At 35.8% G+C, this 23,269-nt stretch overlaps 2 protein-coding genes and 1 long non-coding RNA gene across 3 annotated transcripts; 2 read left to right on the top strand and 1 right to left on the bottom strand.

The window, feature by feature from the left end:
- Window positions 1-3,082: 3,082 nt before the first annotated feature.
- Window positions 3,083-3,543, bottom strand: LOC111483323 (calcium-binding protein PBP1-like). Its single transcript, XM_023129516.1, has one exon. It carries the CDS (start codon window positions 3,532-3,534, stop codon window positions 3,166-3,168), a length of 369 nt encoding a protein of 122 aa, XP_022985284.1. The 5' UTR covers window positions 3,535-3,543; the 3' UTR covers window positions 3,083-3,165.
- A 9,230-nt stretch (window positions 3,544-12,773) lies between these two features.
- Window positions 12,774-16,115, top strand: LOC111483307 (probable NAD(P)H dehydrogenase (quinone) FQR1-like 1). Its single transcript, XM_023129496.1, has 4 exons — window positions 12,774-12,929; window positions 14,943-15,036; window positions 15,324-15,586; window positions 15,698-16,115. The coding sequence occupies exons 1-4, from the start codon at window positions 12,907-12,909 to the stop codon at window positions 15,927-15,929; spliced, it is 612 nt and encodes a 203-aa protein (XP_022985264.1). The 5' UTR covers window positions 12,774-12,906; the 3' UTR covers window positions 15,930-16,115.
- Window positions 16,116-19,059: 2,944 nt separating this feature from the next.
- On the top strand, window positions 19,060-20,400 carry LOC111483325. The gene is made up of 3 exons (XR_002718336.1): window positions 19,060-19,469; window positions 19,580-20,009; window positions 20,126-20,400. It is a non-coding gene; the product is annotated as an uncharacterized LOC111483325 (long non-coding RNA).
- The last annotated feature ends 2,869 nt before the right edge of the window (window positions 20,401-23,269 follow it).

Raw genomic sequence — 23,269 nt, 5'->3', positions numbered from 1 at the left:
AGTTCCAGTAGGAAATCTATCTCTAACATGATGTCGAAGCCATATTCATCTTGATAATCACAAAATCTATTTATCCAGTCTAAGTCTCCAGCTTGATCGGAGTTCTTTTTACCACTTCTGAGATAGGTAGGGCAATCAGATTGATGGCTTTCGTCTGTCTCGTAACTCGATGCCAAAGGATGTTCAAGCATTTTACTTCAATTTGCATCATAAAATTGTGGGTGGATTTAGAATTAACAATAGTGTTTTTAGGCGCTCTGTGGTTAGCCCACACCTTGACATACATAAGATCGTGTTCCAATGACTCTTTTATCTCTTGCACTCTCCTCTAAAGAGGAGATAAATACATTAGGGCCCTGTGCAGGGGTTTTCCATGTTTTCGATTAGCGGTGAGGTGGCTGAACTTGTCATAAATGGCAGAGGTTTACAATAGTACCTTGTGAGCTGGCTAAACTTTACCATGCATGAACCTTATGAATATGAATATGATGAGAGAAATTAGCAGAAATGACAATTTCGGAGACCTAAAAATTCAAGAAAAATTTCGATGGTTGGAGATTCAGTAGAACCAAAAACTAAAAACTTGAATTAGCTTCTATAAAATCACCTTAAGTTGAGCTGAGGTAGAATGAGTAAACCTAGATATAGCCTAAGAACAGCCTGTACAATCAAAATCAATGATACTTAATACTGAACTATCTTCAAGCTATTGAATATATTTTATATATTGTTTCATGCCACTTTAATTTTATTTCAATTGAGGCATGATAGAGCGATTGTGGCAAAGGTTCACACCAGCTAGAGGTTATGGAGATTTGGAATAGATCAATGTGTTGTCACCTTTTTTATATGTTTATGTGAACCCTTGACTTCTGTATTTCTGGATTCATGAACTATCTATGTTATACTTTTTTTGGCTTGTGTCATCTTGTATGTCAGTTGTATTTATATATTTTTTTTAACATTATTTAAATCTAAACTTTCTTTAAATTGATGAGTATTTTCAAATATTCTATGTGAATAAGTAATGGTCCGTAACTCGAGCCCTCAAAAAATAAGTCGTTGCGTTATATGTCAGCTCTGATAACAAGAAAAAGATAGATTCGAACTAACCTAGAGTGTGCCAAGATAGAGGTAGTAGTTAGGGGCGTAGCATAGTTTAGAATTTAATTGTTCTTAAAAGACAATGCATAATAGATACTCAGACGGAGGATCCCTACTTAGATTGATTATGGCAGGAAAAGAGGGCAAATTGGGCTTGGGGTTCTCCTTATCATCAGATAACGACCTGTTTTTCTTTCCAACAACAAAGAGATCAGAAAGGAGGTGTTAAAAGAAGCTCATGACTCTCCTTACACGGTAGATCTCAGTAATACAAAGATGTATCACAACTTGAAGGCTTATTATTCCTGGGTCTATGAAAAGGGACATAGTAGAATATGAGTAGATGTTTGACCTATAACCAATTTAAGACACTGAGGTACGTAGAGGCCTTCAACACTATTGCAACCCTTAATCAACACCTGAAGAATTGGGAAGATAGAGCAATGGATAAGACGAGGAAAGGCTACATAATTCTATGTAACAACTCAAGTCCATTACTAGCGGATGTTGTTCTCTTTGGGTTTTCCCTTTTGGACCTACCCTCGAAGATTTTTAAAATGTGTCTATTAGGGAGAGGTTTCCACACCTTTATAAATAATACTTTGTTTTTCTCCCCAACCGATGTAGGACTCCCAATCCACCCCCCTTCGGAGCCCAGTGTCCTTGATGGCACATCGTGCAATGTTTGGTTATGATACCATTTGTAACGGCCTAATCCCACCGCTAACAGATATTGTCCTCTTTAGGCTTTCCTTTCGAGCTTTCCTTCAAGGTTTTTAAAACGTATCTACCATGAAGAAGCTTCCACACCCTTATAAAGAAGGTTTCGAATTCTCCTTCCCAATTGATGTGGGATCTCACAATCCACCCCCTTCAAGGCCTAGCATCCTCAGCACTCGTTCCCTTCTTCAATCGATGTGGGACCCCCCAATCCACCCCACTTTCGGGCCCAGCATCTTTCCTGGCACACTGCCTCGTGTCCACCCCTTAGGGGCTTAACCTTCTCTCTAAAACATCTTCCAGTGTTTAGCTCTTATACCATTTGTAACGGTTTATGTCCATCCTTAGTAGAGAGGGTTGGGAACATAGTTGAGGTTCAACTAGGACTTTCATGGCAAAAATGGAAGATATGCTACAATCCTATGCCATAGATTTTGTAGAATAGAGTTCATTTACAATTAGCTACCTTGTTCAATGCATTGCATAGGTGGAGTTGTCGATTCGTTGTATTATATAGGAGGCACCAGTTGTTAAGCCTTGGATTTGTGCAATTTACAAATGCAACCCTACAAAATGATTAAGTTGAGAATACAGACTGCATGGGGCTAAGAGAATACGTGTGTACCTCGAAGTTAAAAAAAAACGACAAGTTGAGCCCAAAATTTATAGAATCATTCAAGAGCATGCTATATTAACACGAACATTTTTTTTTGGTTGACTTAATGTATCAAACCAAAATTAGAAAAAAAAAAAATTGTCCTACAATTAGATTGAAAAATTGGGGAGTTGGACTCTTGTATCAAAAGGGGCTTTATTGACTTACTTAGTCACAACAATTAGTCTGTTTCATCTCCGGATGGTTTGGAGAGCTAGTTAAAGAGTATATTTTCTGACAGCTCTAGTTCAGCTTCTTGATTGATAGACTCATATCATTTTCTACCATTTTTTATTTTTTGAGATGTGTCTTTATAGTTTTTGAAGCGTTTAAAGTTAATATGACTCATTTTCAACTAATTAAATTATTTAGAATTAAGTTTTGATTAAATCGAATATCAATGGAGCATAGTGACTTCGACTTAAGTCAATCGCATAAGAATCCAACCCTACCTAACATATAAGCATACCAACCAAATCAAAACTAAAAGAAATAATAAAATAAATAAATGTAATTGTCAAGATTGATTGAAAAGAAACTTATTATATGTGTGAATGTAAAATGGAATAAAGAAATTTGTGAGTAAACCGTGTTGTATTAAACTTAATAAGCAGAGAGTCAAATTTATTTGTGTTTTCTTTTATATATATTGCACTAATAATAATAATAATAAATAAATAAATAAATCAAGAAAAATTGGGAAACTCTCGACGGAGACTTTGTTGGAAGCAGTAGCGGGAGGCGTCCATCAACTCCGGACTTAATCTGAACATAAGAACACAAAATTCCATCTGATTGAGAGCGCCGTCGCCGTCGAAATCCCCTTCTCTCAACATGCCTCTCAGCTCCTCGTCGGAGTGATCTCCCAGCCCTAGCGCCGCCGCATTCCTCTTCAAGCTCTCCAAATTGATCACTCCCTTCTCAGGGTCCATCAGCAGATTGAATCCGTTGCAGAGTTCTCCGATCAGCCCCTCTCCCCCGAGCTTGCAGGCCATCTCCGGCAGCCAATCTTCGAATCCGGACTCCGATTGGGGGATTTGGTTGTTTCCGGCCATTGAGATCGATTAAGAGAGAAGTGGGGTTGGATTGATTTGGACTGAGAATGGAAAGAAGGGATTTTTATATAGAGAGAAAATGGGAAGATGGGGTTTTCCAAGAAGGAGAGAAAGGCAACTAAGGAACAGATAATGAAGGTTTGCAGGCGGGGCATGTTCTGAGAAGGTCCTGAGGGTATAACCGTCACTTTGGTAAATGATGGCTTGTTCTTCTTAGTCTTTAAGAGTGGTTGATTTGGTCTCTGCGTGGAGTAGCAATAGCAGTGAGAGGTGACGAGTGCGATGATGCCAACAATCTGAAGTCGAGTCAATGAATGGGCTACCCGCGGCCACACCACTTTAAGAGGAACTCGGTCATTGACTTGCTTGACCTTCCAATTTTGACCCTTTCAAACACTACAATATTCCTATTCCCAATTAAGCGGTATGCGGTATGCTTCTCATAGGCTCTTAACCCAAAGAGCCCCAAGGTTATTGAATGGAGACACGTGCTAATTGTCATAATTGCATTCTATTAGAATTCACACCCCAACACAATTGTGCAGTACTTATTCTCACCTTCGAGTAACTCTACGCCTCAGTTCAACAAAAAAATATTTTTGAAAATTGGGACAAAAAAGTTTTAGAAAGCGTTTGGGAATCAGTTTTAAGAAAATAATGTTCTCTGCTAAAAGAAAATAAGCAACAACCACACTTTGATAACGTATAACGTGGGTATGAAGAATCAACAACAAGTTACATCTCTCTATAGTATATTTTGAGCCATTTTAGTCTTGACAAGTGTAGACATGATTTTGGCGAATTGTGGTACACTATCGTATTAACATAACAAAATTAGTAAAGAACTAATTAACATGAAGGTAAGAAAAAGAGTTTGGAAAACGAATGCGGCCATAGGAAACACACTTTAGACAAGCATGATTGGAACATCTAACATGAGGCCACATGCAACATACCTTGAACAAGCATGACCGTGATGTCCTCCTTCACTCAATTGGTTGACATCTCTATCAACTAACTCTTCATGAACTTAACAATGTAAGAGGAGATTGACTTGAGGTCTCTCGACGCGTTTTCAACTGATATCATCATTAAGGAGCCTATTCGAGTATGCGAGAAACTGTTGAAAATCTCTTATCAATTCATCGACAAACCAGGATCCCTTCTACTTCCTTTTGCGTTAGCATTCTTCTTTCTGATAGGATTTTGTATCACGTCATTGTGCTTTGTATCTTCTTGATCGGGATAGTAACGTTTCAAGTTACTAACATGGATTCTTGATCGGGATAGTAACGTTTCAAGTTACTAACATGGACAACAAAGTTAGTCCATATCCATGAGAGCAATTAGATCCTATATGACGTCTTCCTAATCTTTTGAATGACTTTGAATGACCTATAGTATTTTCACACCGCCTAGCGGTATTGTCTTATAAGGTCTCAACCCTCAATATTAATTCATGGATGAGCATTGCCTTAAGGCAGCATGCCGCTTCATCGATCCGGATGGTTTTCGAAACAATCTCATTCACGCGTGATTTCAAAGTTTAATTCTGCCCAGAAACTTTCACGCAGGTAGAATAACTAATCTTCGATCTTTTCTAGTCAGTTAGCTTGAGACTTGCTCAGTTGTTTGTAGATGACTTATTTGTAGGATCAGATTCCAGGAGTCGATTCGGCTTTGATAGCAACTATCACAATTGCACTCTGTCAAGATTCACAACATGATTGTGCAACACATACTCTCACTGTCGAGTAAGTTAGCCAACTAGAATTTGAGTTGTCGTTGGCACAGGTGACACATGCTCAGGCCTCAAGCCTCATTCCCTAGAAAATATTTTAGAAAACAAGGGTAAAGAAAGTTTTAGAAAACATTTGAAACCGATCCTAAGAAAGCAATATTAATAAACTAAAAACAAATAAAACAATATGCACAACTTTGATGGCTTATAACTCAGATCGAAAGAATTGACAACTAATTACAACAAAATCTTTACCATTCTTTGGTGGGGTTTGAGTGAATATTATTAACAATTTCGTTTTCGATGGGTAAATTGTTTTTTTGGCAATTTGACGTGTTAATGTTTGAAAATACATGATTTTTTTACATACATTCTACAAAAACAATTGAAGTTTCCCTTGAAATCCAAGTTTGAAAATAGTCCTTTAATTGTTTAATTTTCAATTTAGTTGAACTTTGTTCCTTATAATTATTTTAATATTCTCCATATTCTTATCTTAGTCATTATTGTATCACTAAATATGTAGCTAATACTACATGAATATAGTTCTAGTACTTGCCGACATTGCATATAAATATTTATTCCCATTTAATAACTAATCACAAAATATTCTCAAAATAAGGATAGTTTATTAATCTTAAATTAAAATGTTAAAAAGTTGTATGAAACTAAATATGGTTCCTCGCAGCTGAATCAGTCAAACAGGTGGAACACCTTTAATTGGCTTCTTTATTGATACAAAGAGACAGAAACAGAGTAATGAATATTCAGGTCAATAGTCTTCTTTCACATGACGTTGAAACAGTCTTCTTTTTTTTTTTTCTTTTTTTTTTTTTTCATTAATGAGGGCCAAATGTTATTATTATTATTTTATTATTATTATTGTTACTAAAGAAATTTTTTTTTTTTTTTTTTTTTTTTTTCATTAATGAGGGCCAAATGTTATTATTATTATTTTATTATTATTATTGTTACTAAAGAAATTTTTTTTTTTTTTTTTTTTTTTTTTCATTAATGAGGGCCAAATGTTATTATTATTATTTTATTATTATTATTGTTACTAAAGAAATTTTTTTTTTTTTTTTTTTTTTTTTTCATTAATGAGGGCCAAATGTTATTATTATTATTTTATTATTATTATTGTTACTAAAGAAATTTTTTTTTTTTTTTTTTTTTTTTTTCATTAATGAGGGCCAAATGTTATTATTATTATTTTATTATTATTATTGTTACTAAAGAAATTTTTTTTTTTTTTTTTTTTTTTTTTCATTAATGAGGGCCAAATGTTATTATTATTATTTTATTATTATTATTGTTACTAAAGAAATTTTTTTTTTTTTTTTTTTTTTTTTTCATTAATGAGGGCCAAATGTTATTATTATTATTTTATTATTATTATTGTTACTAAAGAAATTTTTTTTTTTTTTTTTTTTTTTTTTCATTAATGAGGGCCAAATGTTATTATTATTATTTTATTATTATTATTGTTACTAAAGAAATTTTTTTTTTTTTTTTTTTTTTTTTAGTTCTTAAAATTTATTTTCTTAATCATATTCTTTGATATAGTTTTCACATTTTTTTTAATAAATATTTGAATGGATAGTAGAGAAAATAGGAGAAAATAAGGAAAAAATCAGATGGATATCATAGGAACCTTAAGGAAAATTTGTTTGGGTCGAGTTTCCAAACTATTTTGTTTCTTGTTTTAATTCTAAAAGATGGTAATTATTTTTCTTCAAAAATTCTTAATAATGATTTTTATGGTTAGGAAGTCAACTTTAATTAAGTTTTGATTTTGAAAATACTTCTAAAATGTTTGAAAACAAATAAATCAATTTGTTTTAGGCTCTGTTTTTCAGTTATGATTATTCTTTTACAATTTTTTTTGGTAGTTTTTCACGTTCCTTAAGAATATATGTAATAGTTAAAAAAATAAGTGAACGAACTAGTTTAACGGAGTCTCGGGTCGGGTCAGGTCTTGACTTGTTCATCGACCCAATGGTTAAATTCACAATATCACTAGTGTGTTGTTGGAATTCATGGAGCTTTTCGGCATTGTAGATCTACCACCGGAAGAGTCTCACCGGTGTTGTGTTCGTTGGAGAAGAAGAATTGAAACCCTCGAGTGACATGTGAGGAATAAGCAATCCAAGGGATCTGTTTGACATAGATTATAGATACTCCAAGTCCAGCCACTCGGTCCAGATGTCTTAGGCCACAACCCATGCAACCCAACCCAACTTCCACAGTCAAATCGATAGAAAGGCCTAGGCCCAAATGCACACAACGTTGTTGTGTTCAATGGAATGCCTCGACATGTCTGTTATTGTAATTATACGTCAAATTCTTCAAATGCGAATTTTAATTATAATAGGCCTCTTTCTTAGAGCAGCAATGTCAAGAAATAAAGTTTCTATAGATCCAACTGAAATAGAAATCGTACCAAATGTTCCGGTCTTACTACTATTACTAAATCATGCAACTTCTTAAGATTAAATGGATATTATAACTTTAGGGGTATTTTTACGTAAATTTCCATGGACCATAAGAGTCTAAAATATTTCTTCACTAAAAAAAAATAAATCAATATAAGGTAAAGTAGGAGGCTTGAGCGGGTGAAGGATTATAATGTCAAGATACAATACCACCAGAGTAAGACAAGAGTGGCTATCAACGTCCCTGAGTAAGAAGATATCTCACTACTGGCCATGACTAGAATACGAATATGGATTAGTAAACTGTGTAAAGGGTAAAAAATTACAGAATACCCTTATTGTTTTAAATGATTTCCACTACTAAAAGAATGATGGACTGTTGTGATCTATATTCTAGATGAGTGATGGGTGTTATCTTCTCATTGAGCTTGTTTGTCTACATGTATGATTTAGTTTTTGTTTTTAGTGCTTTGGATGATTAATAGAATATCTCAGTATAAGCTAGCACAAATGTCTAGATGATGTATATCATACTCTAGGTGATCGATAGGATAATCTCCATAGAAAAGTATGCATATGAGAACCAAGTAGGGTGTTACATCTAGAGCAATTTACATGTTGACCTAGGTCGGTATGCTTCCAGTAAATCTTACACCTCAAGATCATGAGTAGTGATCAAAGGTCTAGACCTGTGTGCACCACGAGAATGGATTAGCTTGAAGAGTTGGCACAAAACGTCATGAAAACAAGAGACAAAATTTAAACCGTATAGACACCCCTTAAAATCTAGTGGACCTACATGACATCCAAGAAGGACAAAGCTAGCTCTCCTAGCTGTTAACAGTATATACGGTGTCATCAGTACCAATACTATTGAGCTAGATCTAGGCTGGTTAAGGTAGTGCACCAAGGCGACTATTCGCCCAACCTTGTGGAAGAGCCGCAACGGTAAACCTATCCTGATAGGGGGTGCGGTGTCACATACGTTGACTTAGTAGCTAGCCAACACACGGGGTCACACCCCCTAGGATGACTTTATGGTTCTGTGGACGGGTTCGCTAATAAGCAATTGCCATACTATCGCACGGAGTACTATGAGGCCGAACCTATAAATATTTTTATACTCATATTTTTCTCCTTTCTTTTTTTAAGTTTTTGCATCCTGGCGGTTGAGATTGAGGAGCATTCGAGAGCTATGCAATCACAGAGGGGTGGTTCTGAACCGTCAATCCGTTTTTATATTTTGAGTAATTTGTATTTCATTTTGTAATTGTACCCCTCCCCCTAGCCTCATTATATATATATTTATATATTATTTTTTTTAATGTTTTTTTCAGTTTTATTTAATTTAAATCTTATCAAATTTTCATCTTTTATTTTATTTATTTATTTATTATATTTATGCACATTTTTTAAAAAAACTAAAAACCAAATAACTAAAATGAAATTTTCCACCCAATAAAAACACACAAGAATAGGGATAAGAGTTCATGTGAAAACTCAAAATTAACCTAGGCTTAAGATGAAAGCTAATAAAGTGCCCATGCTTTGTACTTACTGACAATGAAGCTGCCGGATGGATGGAGTCTTGATTTAGATTGTTCATATATCACAACACCTAAGAACATTGGTCAGAAGAATAATAAAGCTTGTAATTAAAGATAGTAGGTATCGAATAGGTAAGGCCAGGTTAATGATGGAACTGGAAAGTGATTGAAGAATGTCATGCATATTCATATGTATGAATGATATGTGATGCTATGTTATGCTATTATATCAGGTTATAATATATGCTAAGTTGAGTTAGTTGTATAAAATGTATAAAATGTTACGATGACAATAGTCTATAATGCATAAACTTTCATAAACCATGCAATGAAAACTAGGTTAAATTTGTTTTTATGAAAACTATGTTAAATTTGAAACAGTTAACAGGGATTATGTATGCATAACTCATAGATGAATGGAAGTTTGACTTGCATCCTAACTTATGTCATGATTTTAAGCTCTGAGAACCTCATATATATTTTTATGTCATGTGCATCGAAATACTTCTCTTTTATGATGAGTACGGATGCGTAAATTATGACTTACAACATTTATGTTTGTCATGATGCTTTGCAGGCTTTTCCCATTCGTGGTGTTCAACACAACTCGTTAACGAGTGCTAGCCTGACAAGCCAGTAGACCCACGTTTGTATGTGTGGGTCGTGTTTAGAGGAGTACTACACATCCAACTTTGCTCGAACGGCCTAAGACCATGTCATCAAGTTTTAAAGGATAAGTCCTACCATGTTGCATGTGTTTACATTACTCGACCCCGATAGTAAAGTTACTTACTGAGTATTTCTTAAATACTCAAGCCGCGTATTACTCTCATTTTTCAGGTAAAGGTAAGAAAACCTTGTATTGATGACGGTGTCACGATGAAGGTCATGAGACTAGTGTTAGGATAGTTGTATTTTTATCTTTTTGTAGCCTTAGGTTAGGTTAGGACATTGATTTATTTTTCCTATTCGTTTCAAATGCTACGTTATTTATTTTCCGTTCTAATGTTTTTATTTATGTTATTTTAAGGTTTTACTACAAACGTTTAAGACCATAACATCGTTTGAAATTATTTTAAGCGATTGTTTCTGCACTTATCAGTCATGACATGCATGTGGTAGCGACGTTATTGTAGTAGAAAAATAGGGTTGTTATACGTGAAATATAGTCATTCCAAGATTTGATTAGAGCCTAGAAATAGGTTACATGCCAAGTATTTTATACTCATTCATGCTAGTTTCTAATTCCAAGTAGTTCGAGACTTCTCGATGACAAGAGGGTATAGGAGTCGTGTGTCTCTTCATAATTGTATTTGTATTTGAATGTATTTAAACCTTTTTGCACTTAACAAACCTCACATATTTATTTTATATTTTGAATGTTTTTGAATTTCACTTGCTTCTATTTGTAGTATTTTAATTTTGGAGTCTTTTAAACCTTATGTTAGTATGTAATGGTTCGTGATTCTAAACATCGAAAAGTGAGTTGTTACAATAAAGTATCCAATTTTAAAACCCTCTCATTCTCATTCACGTATTATACCAAACACATTCTTAGCCTCATAACCTCATATAAAATAGTTGCCTATTTAAAGAGGTAGACCTACCACATTAAGCCATTAAGCCAAAGAGAGGACATTAATTTTCTACACGATACGGCCGCCAATTTGCATCTCCCAAAGAAAAGGATTTTCAATTATTGAAAATGTTTCTTAAAAAAAAGTGAACAATAACGGCGCTTGTATTTATACTTTTCTTTACTAAATATTAAAGAAATCATTCCACATGGCACCACAAATTGACCATAGAAAAATTTATTTCCACGTTTGCGAATGTGACCGAAGTTTAGTATTTAAATTGATATAATTATTAGTCTATAGTATTAATATAAATTGAGTTTCTCATAAAAATTACTTAAAAAATAAAAAATCATATTTGATTGGATGACATAGGTTATGATGTATTGCATATGTAATCAGAAAATAATTAATATGTTTTTATATCATTTACGTTTCTGTAACTATATATATATATATATAGGTTTGGTCTTTGTCCCTCTTGGAAAATGAATATATTATTATATTTTTGGAAAATTTATTTCGCTATTAATTTGCCACAACTGAATAGCCGCCTGCCTTCTAATCCACACCGTCTTTATGCATGTGCCCAATCAAAACCCGGTCAATTTATTATTTAATTCATTATTTTTTTTAGATAAAACAATTTATTTAATTTCACACCTTAAATTATCTTAACATTTTTTAAATATGTAACCAATATATCATTTGACGCCTACCATGAATGTCTTAAATGAATTACCAACCCAAAATGAATTATCTATATTCAATTTAATAGGATAGCAGCTATAGGTCTATTATTTTATAAAATATCTAAATCAGCGTTTAAGAATATTATTATAATCAATTATTTGATATTTAATTTTGATTATAACAGAATTCATTTACGAGACATTTTATTTAAATATAGTTTAATAGAGAAAAAAATGCCAAATATGAATTTAAAAATTTAATTAATGGATAAAAACAAAATTTGATAGCAAGCAAAGGTTGACTAAAACAGTTGTGCACGTACCAAATTTAAATATTAAAATGCTAAAATTTAATGGAGTTATTTATTTATTTAAAAACAAAATAATAAGGGAATATAATAAACCCTTATATTTAATATTTGCTGGTATTTTCTCTTTAGAATAATATTTCTTTGTCATGAAACTTTTGGAAAACAAAGAAGCTTTGGAAAAAGAGAGGGAAAAAAAGAAGGTTTTATTTATTTATTTTTAAGAAATAAAAATTGGTGAAAAGTCAAAATTTTGTAAATACAATATTAAAAAAATTAATTATAAGTTGAAGAGTAATAAAAAAAAATAAATAAATAAAGGAGTTGAATCTTCTAGAGGGGAATTAGGAATTTAAAAGGAGTGATGATGATGGGCGTGACACCTCCCTCCCGTCATTACTTATTCACTCAAACTTACTTACCTCAACATACCCTCATATATTTTTGTTTTTCTAATATTTTTAATTTACACCGATACTTCTTTACCCACGTTTGACTTATTATAGAAAAATTATAAAAATATTTTAAATTTATATTTAATAGTTCATCTCGGGCTATGATGATGGGCTTGTGTTGGTGAGGCTAGCCATCCCAATAGAGTTCACTGTTCAATTGAATTAGATTGAACGGTGAAGTACCTATTTTTATTATTTAATAACTAAAATTTTATAAATCAAATATTCTTAATTTTCATAATAATTTTGAAAGTGGGTTATAACCTATTGGAATGATCGGTTCAAACTTAGATTCCTGGTTTGAAGATATAATTGTGGTAACATTTACCTTTTAAAAATAATTTTTTTTTTTTTTTTTTTTAAAGACAAACAGCAGCAAAAAACAGAAGAAGAGAAAAGAAACGCATTTTCCATGGAGAGATAAACACGGTAAAAAACTTAATGGTTGCCGGTAGGCGAAGTAATATTATTTTTACAGTTAAGGAGGGGAGGCGGATCCTGCACCTATAAATAATCTCATTCATTCACCAACTTCTCCATCGTCAACCATTAATCAAAATCACAGACTTCAGAAATCTCCCACACAAATTTCCCGCATACCTCAAAACACTGCTTCAATGGCGACCAAAGTGTATATTGTGTATGTGCATCTCTCTGCTCTTCTTTTTTTTGTTTCCTTTTTTCGTTTCTAGTTCCGATCTTTTCTGATGTCCTTTGCCTTTGTTTCGCATTTCGATCGCTTTCTCTTTTTTCGTGTTCTTCTCTGATTTAAACTTTCATTTCCATGTCGGCGGTTGTTTCCTGATTTCTTTTGCTGTTTCTTGCTTTAATTCTTGGTTTTGGATCCTGTGTTCTTTCAATTTTGGTGGATCTCATTGCGATTTGTTCTTTCTTCTGACTATGCTATTGAGAAATAATGGTTTCGTTGGTATGTTGATATTGGTTCATTTATGTCATATATGCCTGGGAACTGGATCATTGTGGGAAGGATGCTTAACAATTGTTTTTTTTTCCTTCTTGTGTAATTTGATGGATTTCGTAGGATTAGTTCGGAAATGAGGTCTCATTGTGCATTTTCTCTTCTGGAAAATTCTTGACATTCTTAAGCGCGTAATTGAGTAATTTTCTGCTTTTTTTATCTTTAGATTTTATGTTGAGGTATCGGAACTTGCTAAGCACTTCATTACCATTGCTATTTAAAATGAAATTAGCCCAAGCGACAGGAGTAGGGAATGTTTCACAGGCCAAACATTCATGTTATGACTACTTTTATTTTGCGACCATGGAAAAATTAGATTACCGAGGGACCTATTCTCAAATTTCTAAAAGTTTGTATAATTAGTTTTAAATGTTGTCTTGCAGATATATATTCCCTTCCCATGAACCATTTAGAGCATGTCCTCCGTGGGTTCTTACAGAAAAAGGATAATTTAATAATTTTAGGAGTACAGATGTTTCTAACATTTGGGGCATATCTTATGTGCAGTTTTTTAACTTTGAACTAGACATGCTTAGCAAACTATATAGCTCTGCTCGTTAAGAAACATGGTTCTGTATCGAGTAGCTATTAACAGTGCCACCTCCTGCTCCCAAATGTAATCCTTTGTCTTCTGAGCTTTTTCCCATTCTTCTGATGCGGATAATATTCGTACACTGAGTAATGTTGATGAACTCATTCTTTTGGGGTGAAAACCCATTGTAAGCATGTATGAGGTTCAGTAATTGTACTTTTGAGCTTTGACTTGCCTAATTCCTTGGATATAACCAAATCCCAGTTGGAAAAATTCAGGTCAAGTACTTCACTTTATCGATTTTCTTGCACACTGATATGTGGATATGTTTATCTTCCTTGCATTCACCTACGTACCTATCTGCTAGCTGGTGCATTTACATGCTTAGATATTCCATATATCATCCAAGTGAGAGTTAGATGGGTTTGTTGGTAAACTCTTTGCTATTGCTATATGTGATCGTGGGAATAGTTTTTCCTTTTCCTTATTTTCTTTTGTATGGGATATAGGAATTTGAATGTGTTACAATAATTGAAAACATAGAGCATTGGTTTTCACATTGATTAGTTTGAATGCCACGTTCATTCTTGTGGAACCTTTATGAATGATGATAACAAAGTCTGGTGAACTTGTTGGACTCGTCATATCATAGTCTGGTGCTGTCAATGTTAGGCTGCAATGTGTAGTTACCTTGATTATTTTGTACAACAAATTAGAAACATTTCAAGACATATTGCACGACAAGTTGTAAGCTTTCACAGATTACCATGCAATGAGTAAAAAAAGAATCCAACACTAATGATAAAATCTGTTTAGAACAACTTTCTAAGTTCTCATAAACGTTTTTTCTATGCACTTAAAAACATTTTTTAAGCTCTTAGAAGCATGTGCTAAGTTGACAGTATAATAGATTGCATTTGAAAGAAGTAGTTCTTTCTAGGATCTAGATACCAAGCAGTTTTCTTCATATGGGAAACCTTGCCTTCCACCTTGTATTTTTATTCGTAATAATAAGATCCATTGCTACTTTTTCTATTCTGAAAAGTTGAACTAATGTTCTGCTCACATAAATGTATCCCTAGATATTTTGTGTAACTGGGCACTCCTATAGTTATGAAATCAATTTGCTGCTATTGCTACAGTTTCTATTCCATGTACGGACATGTTGAGAGACTTGCAGAAGAGATTAAGAAGGGGGCTGAATCTGTAGAGGGTGTTGAAGCCATGTTGTGGCAGGTAACGTCTGAAAAACTTACATTTGAATAACTTTTTCACGAGCATGATCTGCTAGGGGGTATAGCTTTTCAGTTTAAAGTCTCTACGTACACCCATTTTCTAGTGCCATTGACTAGTTTCCTTTTGATGACTAATCATTTCATATAGGCTTATCCAATTTGCAAAACGTTTTGATCCCTTTACTTTCAACTGTTCGTATAAAAGTTTGTTGTATTGTTCCTGCTGTAGTAGTCTTTTTTATTGTTCTTGTCGTTCTGCAATTCCATGCCTGACAAACTCTAGTCTAGGTTCCCGAAACTTTACCAGAGGAAGTCCTTGGAAAGATGAGTGCACCACCTAAGAGTGATGTACCAATAATCACCCCCAGTGAACTCTCCGACGCCGATGGGTTTGTTTTTGGCTTCCCGACTAGATTTGGGATGATGGCTGCTCAATTCAAAGCATTTCTGGATGCCACTGGAGGTCTTTGGAGAACCCAACAACTCGCAGGCAAGCCTGCTGGTATCTTTTATAGTACCGGATCCCAGGGAGGTGGTCAAGAAACTACAGCGTAAGTTCAACGTGTCATTTATTTTACTCTGATAAACTAAACACATCTCGAATAATATGAATTCGATCATAATTGGAATATCCTGAACTGAAATCAAATGCATCACAACAGGTTGACTGCCATCACTCAACTGGTTCACCATGGAATGATATTCGTACCGATTGGTTACACTTTTGGCGCTGGCATGTTCGAGATGGAGCATGTTAAAGGTGGAAGTCCATATGGAGCTGGAACATTTGCAGGTGATGGCTCGAGACAACCATCCACTCTTGAGTTAGAGCAAGCCTTCCACCAAGGAAAGTACCTTGCTACCATCACAAAGAAGCTCAAGGGATCAGCCTAAACTTCTGTTTACCATATCAAAGATCCTGTTTGAAAAACCATTTCCCATTTTTTTCACCATTTCAATTTCAATTTCCTTGCAATAAATCATTGGGTTGTTTGTTTGGTTTTGTGTATTGTATTATCGTGCATGTGCCTCACAGTATAGTCCTTTTAAATGAATACATGTGTGCTATTTAGTTTCAAATTCCTCATCATATGCTTTCTTTCCATTTTGGCTTTGCTGTTTATTTGTGTTTGCGAATACAAACAAATTCTCGGACTGCATCGTTATCACGGGAGCTCGAAAAGATTAGCAACCTTTTATCGGCCTTAAGAGGAAAGGATGTAAATTTCAGACATGGGAGAAGTCTCTCTCCAAGAAATAACCTCATCATTAAGCTCAATAAAGTCTTAACAAAAAACTACCCTACCATCATGGACCATTATATTCATATGCCTTTCCTGTCTCTTGGTTTCAGAAATAAAAAGCTTACACTAAGTCTTCCTTTTATGTGAACGAGTGAACTTGTAGAGTAGTTATGTATGATGGAAGTTAGTGATCTTCCACAAGATAATTTAGAATTTTTTAAATATGTAGCTATGTCTTTTCTTTTTCCACTGACACATTCAATGGTCCACTATGTCTTTTTTTTTTTTTTAAATGGTGAAATACAATGGTCCACTCTTCTTTACAACGTTTGGATTTCTCAAGAAATCTCGAAGTCACACCAAAACTAAGTAAGTTGTGTCTTCCATATGCTAAGAACTTAGGTCCTTAAATTTTATTCTTGAGTTTTGAGTTCTTGTCATGATCTAGCTCAAGGACCTTGGTCTTGGATTTTGATCTAAAGACCTTTAGATCTATGCTGGTGGGTTCTTAGTCTTAAGAACTCAAATCTTGATCCATGTTCAAGTTTACACAAATCATAAGAGGCTCAAGTATCTGTTCACGAAGATGAAATTGAACATGAGATAGAGGAAGTGGCTAGAGTTGGTGAAGAACTCTGACATCGAAATCCTCTACCAAATAGGAAAAGCCAACATAGTGGCTGATTCATTGAGAAGAAAAATGGCCTACACATATCACGAAGCAAAGCGTACTACAAGATGAGATGTAGAGGACTGAAATTGAGTTTATGGTCAGAGGTAAAGCACAGTTATCTATCCAACCCCCTTCGAAAATGTATCATAGACGTCTAGAAAACAAATATGCATCTTAGTAAGGTCTAGAAACATCAAGAGAGAGAGATCATAGGAATTTTTGGTCGCATGAGAGGGGATATTGATGTGGCAAAATCTTCTGTGCGTGCCTTAGGATGAGATTCTAAAATATCATGATTGAAGCCCACATTCCATCTTATAAATTCAAGGAGATCCTTGAAGTGCAAAGATGTACCAAGACTTGAAAGCCAGTTATTGGTGGCTAAGAGTCAAGAAAGAACTAGCAAAATTGGTGAACAGATGTTTGACTTACTTGCCAGCAGGTAAATGCCTTAAGAGAATGACCTATTCAGTTGTTACAACCATTGAATGTACCTGAGCGAAAATGTGAATAAGTTAACATACATTTTATCTTAGGTTTACAAAGAACCAGGCAACGCTTCAATATCATTTGGGTTGTCATTGACAAATTGGCCGAGATAACTCACTTCATCTTAGGCAAGGCCATATAACAATTAGACCAATGGATTGAGTTATAGAGATAGTCCATCTACATGGCGTGACAGTTTCCATCATGTTAGATTGAGACGACAGATTCACCTCGCATTTCTGGAAGAGTTTGCAGAAGGCGTTGGGTATGCGACTTAGGTTTAGTACAACTTTTCATCCACATACGGATGAAAAGATCAAGAGGATGAATCAAATTCTAGAGAATATGTTGACGAATTGTACTATAGATTTCACAAGTTGTTGGGAGAGCACTTACGCCTTATGAAACTCATCTACAATAATAGTTATCAAGTGACTATCCAAATAGAAATATTGGAAACTTTGTAAAGGCATAGGTGCCGAACTTCGATATTCTTGGAAGAGGTAGGCAAGCAACAACTTTTGAAGTCGAAGTTATGCAGGTTATTAATGAAGTAGTGAAGAAGATTAAGTCAAAAGATACTAACTACGCAAAACCGACAAAAGAGCTGCACAAGCTCTCATAAGAAAGATCTCGAGTTTGGCATGGTGATCATGTTTTCTTGAAGTGTTAGGATTTGGGGAGGATAAGTTTCTACTGAAGATAGGGCATGTGGCGTAATGACTAGCATTGCCAACCACCCTTGTTGCAATGCACAATGTGTTCCATGTCTATTGTGGAAGAAGTACACTTTGAACCCTCCGAACCCTACTGGCTCAGGATGTGAAGCAATTGCACATTGAGGGTACTTCCTTGGTCAAACTTCCGTAGGAAAACTATCAAAATGATGAGGTGACTTGGGAACGATGTGAAAAAGTTGTAACTCGAGCTCTTTTGAGAATAATTAACTTTTAGGGATGAAAGTTCATAAGAAAAAGAGAATTTGTAATACCCGAACTCAATAGGTATGTAAAATTTTCTCCGCTTTTCCCTTTTTATTCCAAAGTTTACAAATTTTATTCAAGTCCTTGGAGGTTGAATTTAAGGTTAAGCTAGAAGGAAAAAAAATGCTTAAAAATCCCCAAAAACCTTGAAATAATATAGAGAAGGTGGAGTCCAGGCAGATTTCCAAGAATGGTAAGAACATATTTTTCTCTGTACTTTGAGTGTGTTTGGTTATTCCTCTGGTAAATTATTAATTACAAAAAAAAAAAAAAAATTCATATATAAAGATAGATTAAGACTCACAACTCCAATTGAAATTTGTAGAAAAAGTTATTTAAATCCAAAGAAATTAGAAAAGATTAGGATGATAAACAATTTTTGTATAATATATGAGTTAAAGAAGTTACTAATTTATGCTCCAAATTTTTAAGTGATTTATTTAAGAGAATTGTTAGTGATTTTTAATTTGAGGAGAAAGTTTAGAAAGTTTGGTTAGTTCATTCTCTCCTGCTGCTCTCTATTCACACCAAAATTGAAATGTAACGATACACCTTACGAGGAGAGAGGAGAGAGAAAAAAAAAGGGACTTTCGGACTAACGACGCGCCACTGGAGAGTGGAAGCAGACGCGCCACCGGATAACGGATGAACGACGACGCATCCACTGGCGACAGTAGCCAAGCTCTGCGATTAGGACCGTCGGGACTTTCGGACGAGGAAGACGCAGCGGCTAGCGTGGGTCGACCCTCGGCATTCCGCGAGACGTCTCGGCCAGCGTGTAGCCCACCCTTCGCAGGCCGCGTTCGGACACCACCCCGGAGCCTCGTTCCCTTTTTGGCCCAAACCGGAGGCGCGCCAGAAACCCTGCGCCGGCGGTGTTCTTCGCAGCCATTGGTTTCTGCTCCATCGGCGGCTTCGCGAACCTCCGGCTCGACTAAGTGCAGCTTGGCAGTGCGACTTGGCGGCTCCACATCCGAATAGTATATCGATTCCTAGGTTTTTGACCATTCTGGAGCCATTCCCACCCTTGTTTCAACCATCTGAGGTCAGTATAACTCCATTTTTGACAAATAGCTTGCGATAGGGACGTACCTTGGTAGCTAGGCACGAGGGATAGTTGTGAAAGCGCTCTAAGTGTATCATGTTATCTTATAGGAGGTAGTTAAGCGCTGGAGTTAACGTTGTGGGTGACTTCAGCCAAGGCCAAGAAGGTAAGTAACCTTACTGCTGGCGTTAGTTATGTATGTATGTTGGTGCGTGCCCTGTGGCCCTTGCGTGCACCATATGTTGTTGCTGTATGCTAGGTTAGATGTTTCTTGCAGTGAAATGCTACGCATGCTATGTTTATGTATGTGATTCTGTCAGTGAATTGCTATGTATGCCATGTTTATGAATATGATGTTGTGAAACGGTTTGTTGCCCTGTATGTATGATGAGCTTGATTGACACGTCATGATTGTAACGAGAATCCCGCATGCCATGAATGAGGTGGCTAGTATGCTATGATATGCTTGCTCAATGTGGACCCAGTTATGCTATGTAAGGCGGCGAGGGGATGGAACGTTGTATGTATAATGCCATGGAGGTAAACCTTAAGAACCTCATGAACGCTAGGGTTATGTACCTAGGGCACTCCCCCGTTATGCTACTGATGGTATGGATGTGTATATTCTATATTGTGTTCGCCACGATATCCTGCAGGCCCTCCTTTGTCCGTGGCGTCCGGTATTGTATGTTATACATACCCGACCAAGCCAGGCCTAGGTAGTTCGGTGCGAGTTCGCCTGATGGGCCCACAGTCACACACGTGGGCCATGTGTGGGAAATTACCATGCATCCACCCCTGCCCGGACAAAGCAAGGGCCTAAGGCCATGGGAAGGAATGGAAGACAGACCCCTCTCTCAGTTTCGTTCTTCTAACACTGTGCGGCATGTATGGTTGTTATGTGTGGCATGTATGGTTATTATATGCAACATGTATGGTTATTATGTACAACATGTATGGTTATTATGTACGATGTATGGTTATTATGTGCGTTATGTATGGTTATTATGTGCTACATGTATGGCTATTATGTGCGACATGTATGGGTATTCTGTGCGACATGTATGTGTGTTGTGTGCGTCATGTATGTGTATCATGTGCGACATGTAGATGTATTGTGTGCGACTGCTTGTATCTGGATGTATGAATATATGCTTAACCCCAACAGTGGGGCAACTTACTGGGTATTTCCTATAATACTCAAGCCACGTGCTACCCATATTTTTAGGTAAGGGCAAGGCTCCCCATGTACGGTTGACGGTGGGTGATGCGAAGGTCCATGGAAATCTCGAGGAGAGTCTGTAGTGTCGTGGGCGCCTTGTTGGATTCTTTTGGGTTCATAGTTTTGCAATTGTTCCTCTAGTTCTCTGTTGATTACTTCTAGGTTAGGTTGTCGTAATTGTTTTCCTAGGTATGAACTGCTTATATTGATGAATGCATTATCGTTATTGAGACTGTCTCACGTAAACTCTTGTCCTGTTGATTGGACGAATATAAGGTAACGTCGCTAATTAGGGTAGAGAAAATTAGGGGCATTACATAAATAGTATAGGGCTTAAGAATCTTTAATGCAAAGAAACTCTTCCCTTAAATATGTGTATTAACTTATAGGCACAATACGTGTTGGATACCATCGATAATGGTAATGTCATCTACCAAGTAGTCCTAGAAGATGTTTTTCTCATGTTGGCAGAGAAGGACTCGATAGAGGTAATGTGGGAGACGCTGCAAACAATGCATGTGGGTGTGGAACAGGTCAATGAAGAAAAATTATAGATCTTGAAGAATAAGTTCTAGGCTATCCGCATGAAGAACGATGAGTCAATAGATGACTTTTCCATGAAGTTAACGATGATCGTTAGCGGCATCCGTTTGTTAAGCGACAAGTAGGAGGAGATCTCCGTTGCCAAGAAGTTCTCTCGAGTTGTCCTCCCAAGATTCATGCAGACTGTTACTTCCATTGAGGAGTTTGATGACCTTAAGAACATGTCAGTTTAAGAGGTCATTGTTCATATTAAGGTCAATGAGGAGAGACTTCGTGGCTACGACAACCGAGAGGAGGAGAAAAGTTTCTTACTGACATAAGAGGAATGGCTCGCATGAACAAAAAGGAAAGATGCCACTGATTCTTCATTTTCAAGTACAAATGTACATGGCAACCACAACAAGGAAAGTAAAGGTCGTGAGCATGGCCGCAGTTATGGCCGCAGAGGAGGTCATGACAATACCTCAAAAGTCCACGACAATGCCAACCCCTGGATGGACAACAGTATGATCAAATGTTACTCTAGCGGAAAATACGAACACTATGCGGTAGAGTGATGCAAGAAAAAGCAGGATGATGAGGCAAACCTCTGTTAGGATCGCACAACAACGCACACACTCGATCTAGATAAACACAAAGAACAAAATAGAGAAAATGCAAGGAGAATATTGACTAAAGGTTTTGTATTGATGACTATAGATATGTACAATAAGAGACAATACAGAAAGTACATTTTCAAAGCTCTCCTTGAGTAGATATATATATGGTTTAGCTTACTATATATAGCTTTACCAGATATAATCATCTAGTATATATAACTATTTATCATATATAGTTTTTTTTACTATACATAGCTATTTAATATTTATGACAATTTGTATGTTATTTACTAAATATAGCTTTACTACGTATAACCGTTGACTAAGCTATAAATGAGCAACATGCTCCATAACCTAACAATTCTCCCACTGGTCAACCAAGAATTTCATTCTCAAATGATCATGAGCATCTTCACTGCACTATACTAATTGAGGCTTTGCACAACCTCAATATTCCAACATCAACACATTTTGTTAACATGTTTGCTAGATTATTTGCACCCTCTATCTTCTCCAGTCATTTCACCATCTTCCACTAACCTGCAAGTGAAATGGTATCGCCTTCCGTGTTTTATCTTTAAATGATAGACCGAGTTTCTCACCAAATGTATGACACTCTGACTATCTCTATAAAGAATCTTTTCGTGCTGCTTCTTGCCCAATTCTTTCCGATAGTCAGTCATCCATATCATCTCTTTTCCAGCTTCAACTATTGTCATGCACTCAGCCTCAGTACAACGCATTTTTGAAGCCTAGACATCCCATCATCCATGGCTTGCTCCCACTTGGTTGTATCCTTCAACTGTAGGGCCTCATCAAATGGCTCTGGTTCCCTTTCATCAGCAATAGATAGTGTAATGAAGATACATACATATCTGGTACTCTGATAATACTAGATGATCTTCTCAACACCGGTTCATGTGTAACTTGCTCTACCGCTGGTTCCTCTGCAACAGTCTCAGGAGTTTCTTGAGTACCTACTACAACATCACTAGGTAATTTTTTTCACAACTCAACCTCAACTCCCACATGCTTCATTATCTTAGAACCTTGCTCCACATCTAGTTCCTCAGCAGTAGTCTCAGGAGTTTCATGAGTATCTGCTACAACATCACTAGGTGAGTTTCCCTGCAACTCAAGCTTAACTTCTACTTGCTTTGTGGTCTTGGAACCTTGCTCCACATCTGGTTCCTGAGTAGTAGTCTCAGGAGTTTCATGAGTATCTGCTACAACATCACTAGGTGAGTTTCCCGACAACTCAAGCTTAACTCCCACTTGTTTCGTGGTCTTGGAACCTTGCTCCACATCTGGTTCATCAACAGTAGTCTCAGGATTTTAATGAGTATCTGTTACAACATCACTAAGTGAGTTTCCTTGCAACTCAAGCTCAACTCCCACTTGCTTTGTGGTCTTGGAACCTTGCTCCACATCTGGTT

The sequence above is a fragment of the Cucurbita maxima genome, unplaced genomic scaffold (assembly GCF_002738345.1).
Source record: "Cucurbita maxima cultivar Rimu unplaced genomic scaffold, Cmax_1.0 Cma_Scf00008, whole genome shotgun sequence".
NCBI lineage: Eukaryota > Viridiplantae > Streptophyta > Magnoliopsida > Cucurbitales > Cucurbitaceae > Cucurbita > Cucurbita maxima.
This window is presented reverse-complemented; position numbering and strand designations above follow the sequence as displayed.

Excerpts from the sequence above, each read along its gene's own strand:
- LOC111483323 (XM_023129516.1), bottom strand. The coding sequence starts at position 3,534 with ATGGCCGGAAACAACCAAATCCCCCAATCGGAGTCCGGATTCGAAGAT.
- LOC111483307 (XM_023129496.1), top strand. The coding sequence starts at position 12,907 with ATGGCGACCAAAGTGTATATTGT. Across the intron at positions 15,037-15,323 it reads TTGAAGCCATGTTGTGGCAG|GTTCCCGAAACTTTACCAGA; the intron begins GTAACGTCTGAA and ends ACTCTAGTCTAG. Across the intron at positions 15,587-15,697 it reads GGTGGTCAAGAAACTACAGC|GTTGACTGCCATCACTCAAC; the intron begins GTAAGTTCAACG and ends GCATCACAACAG.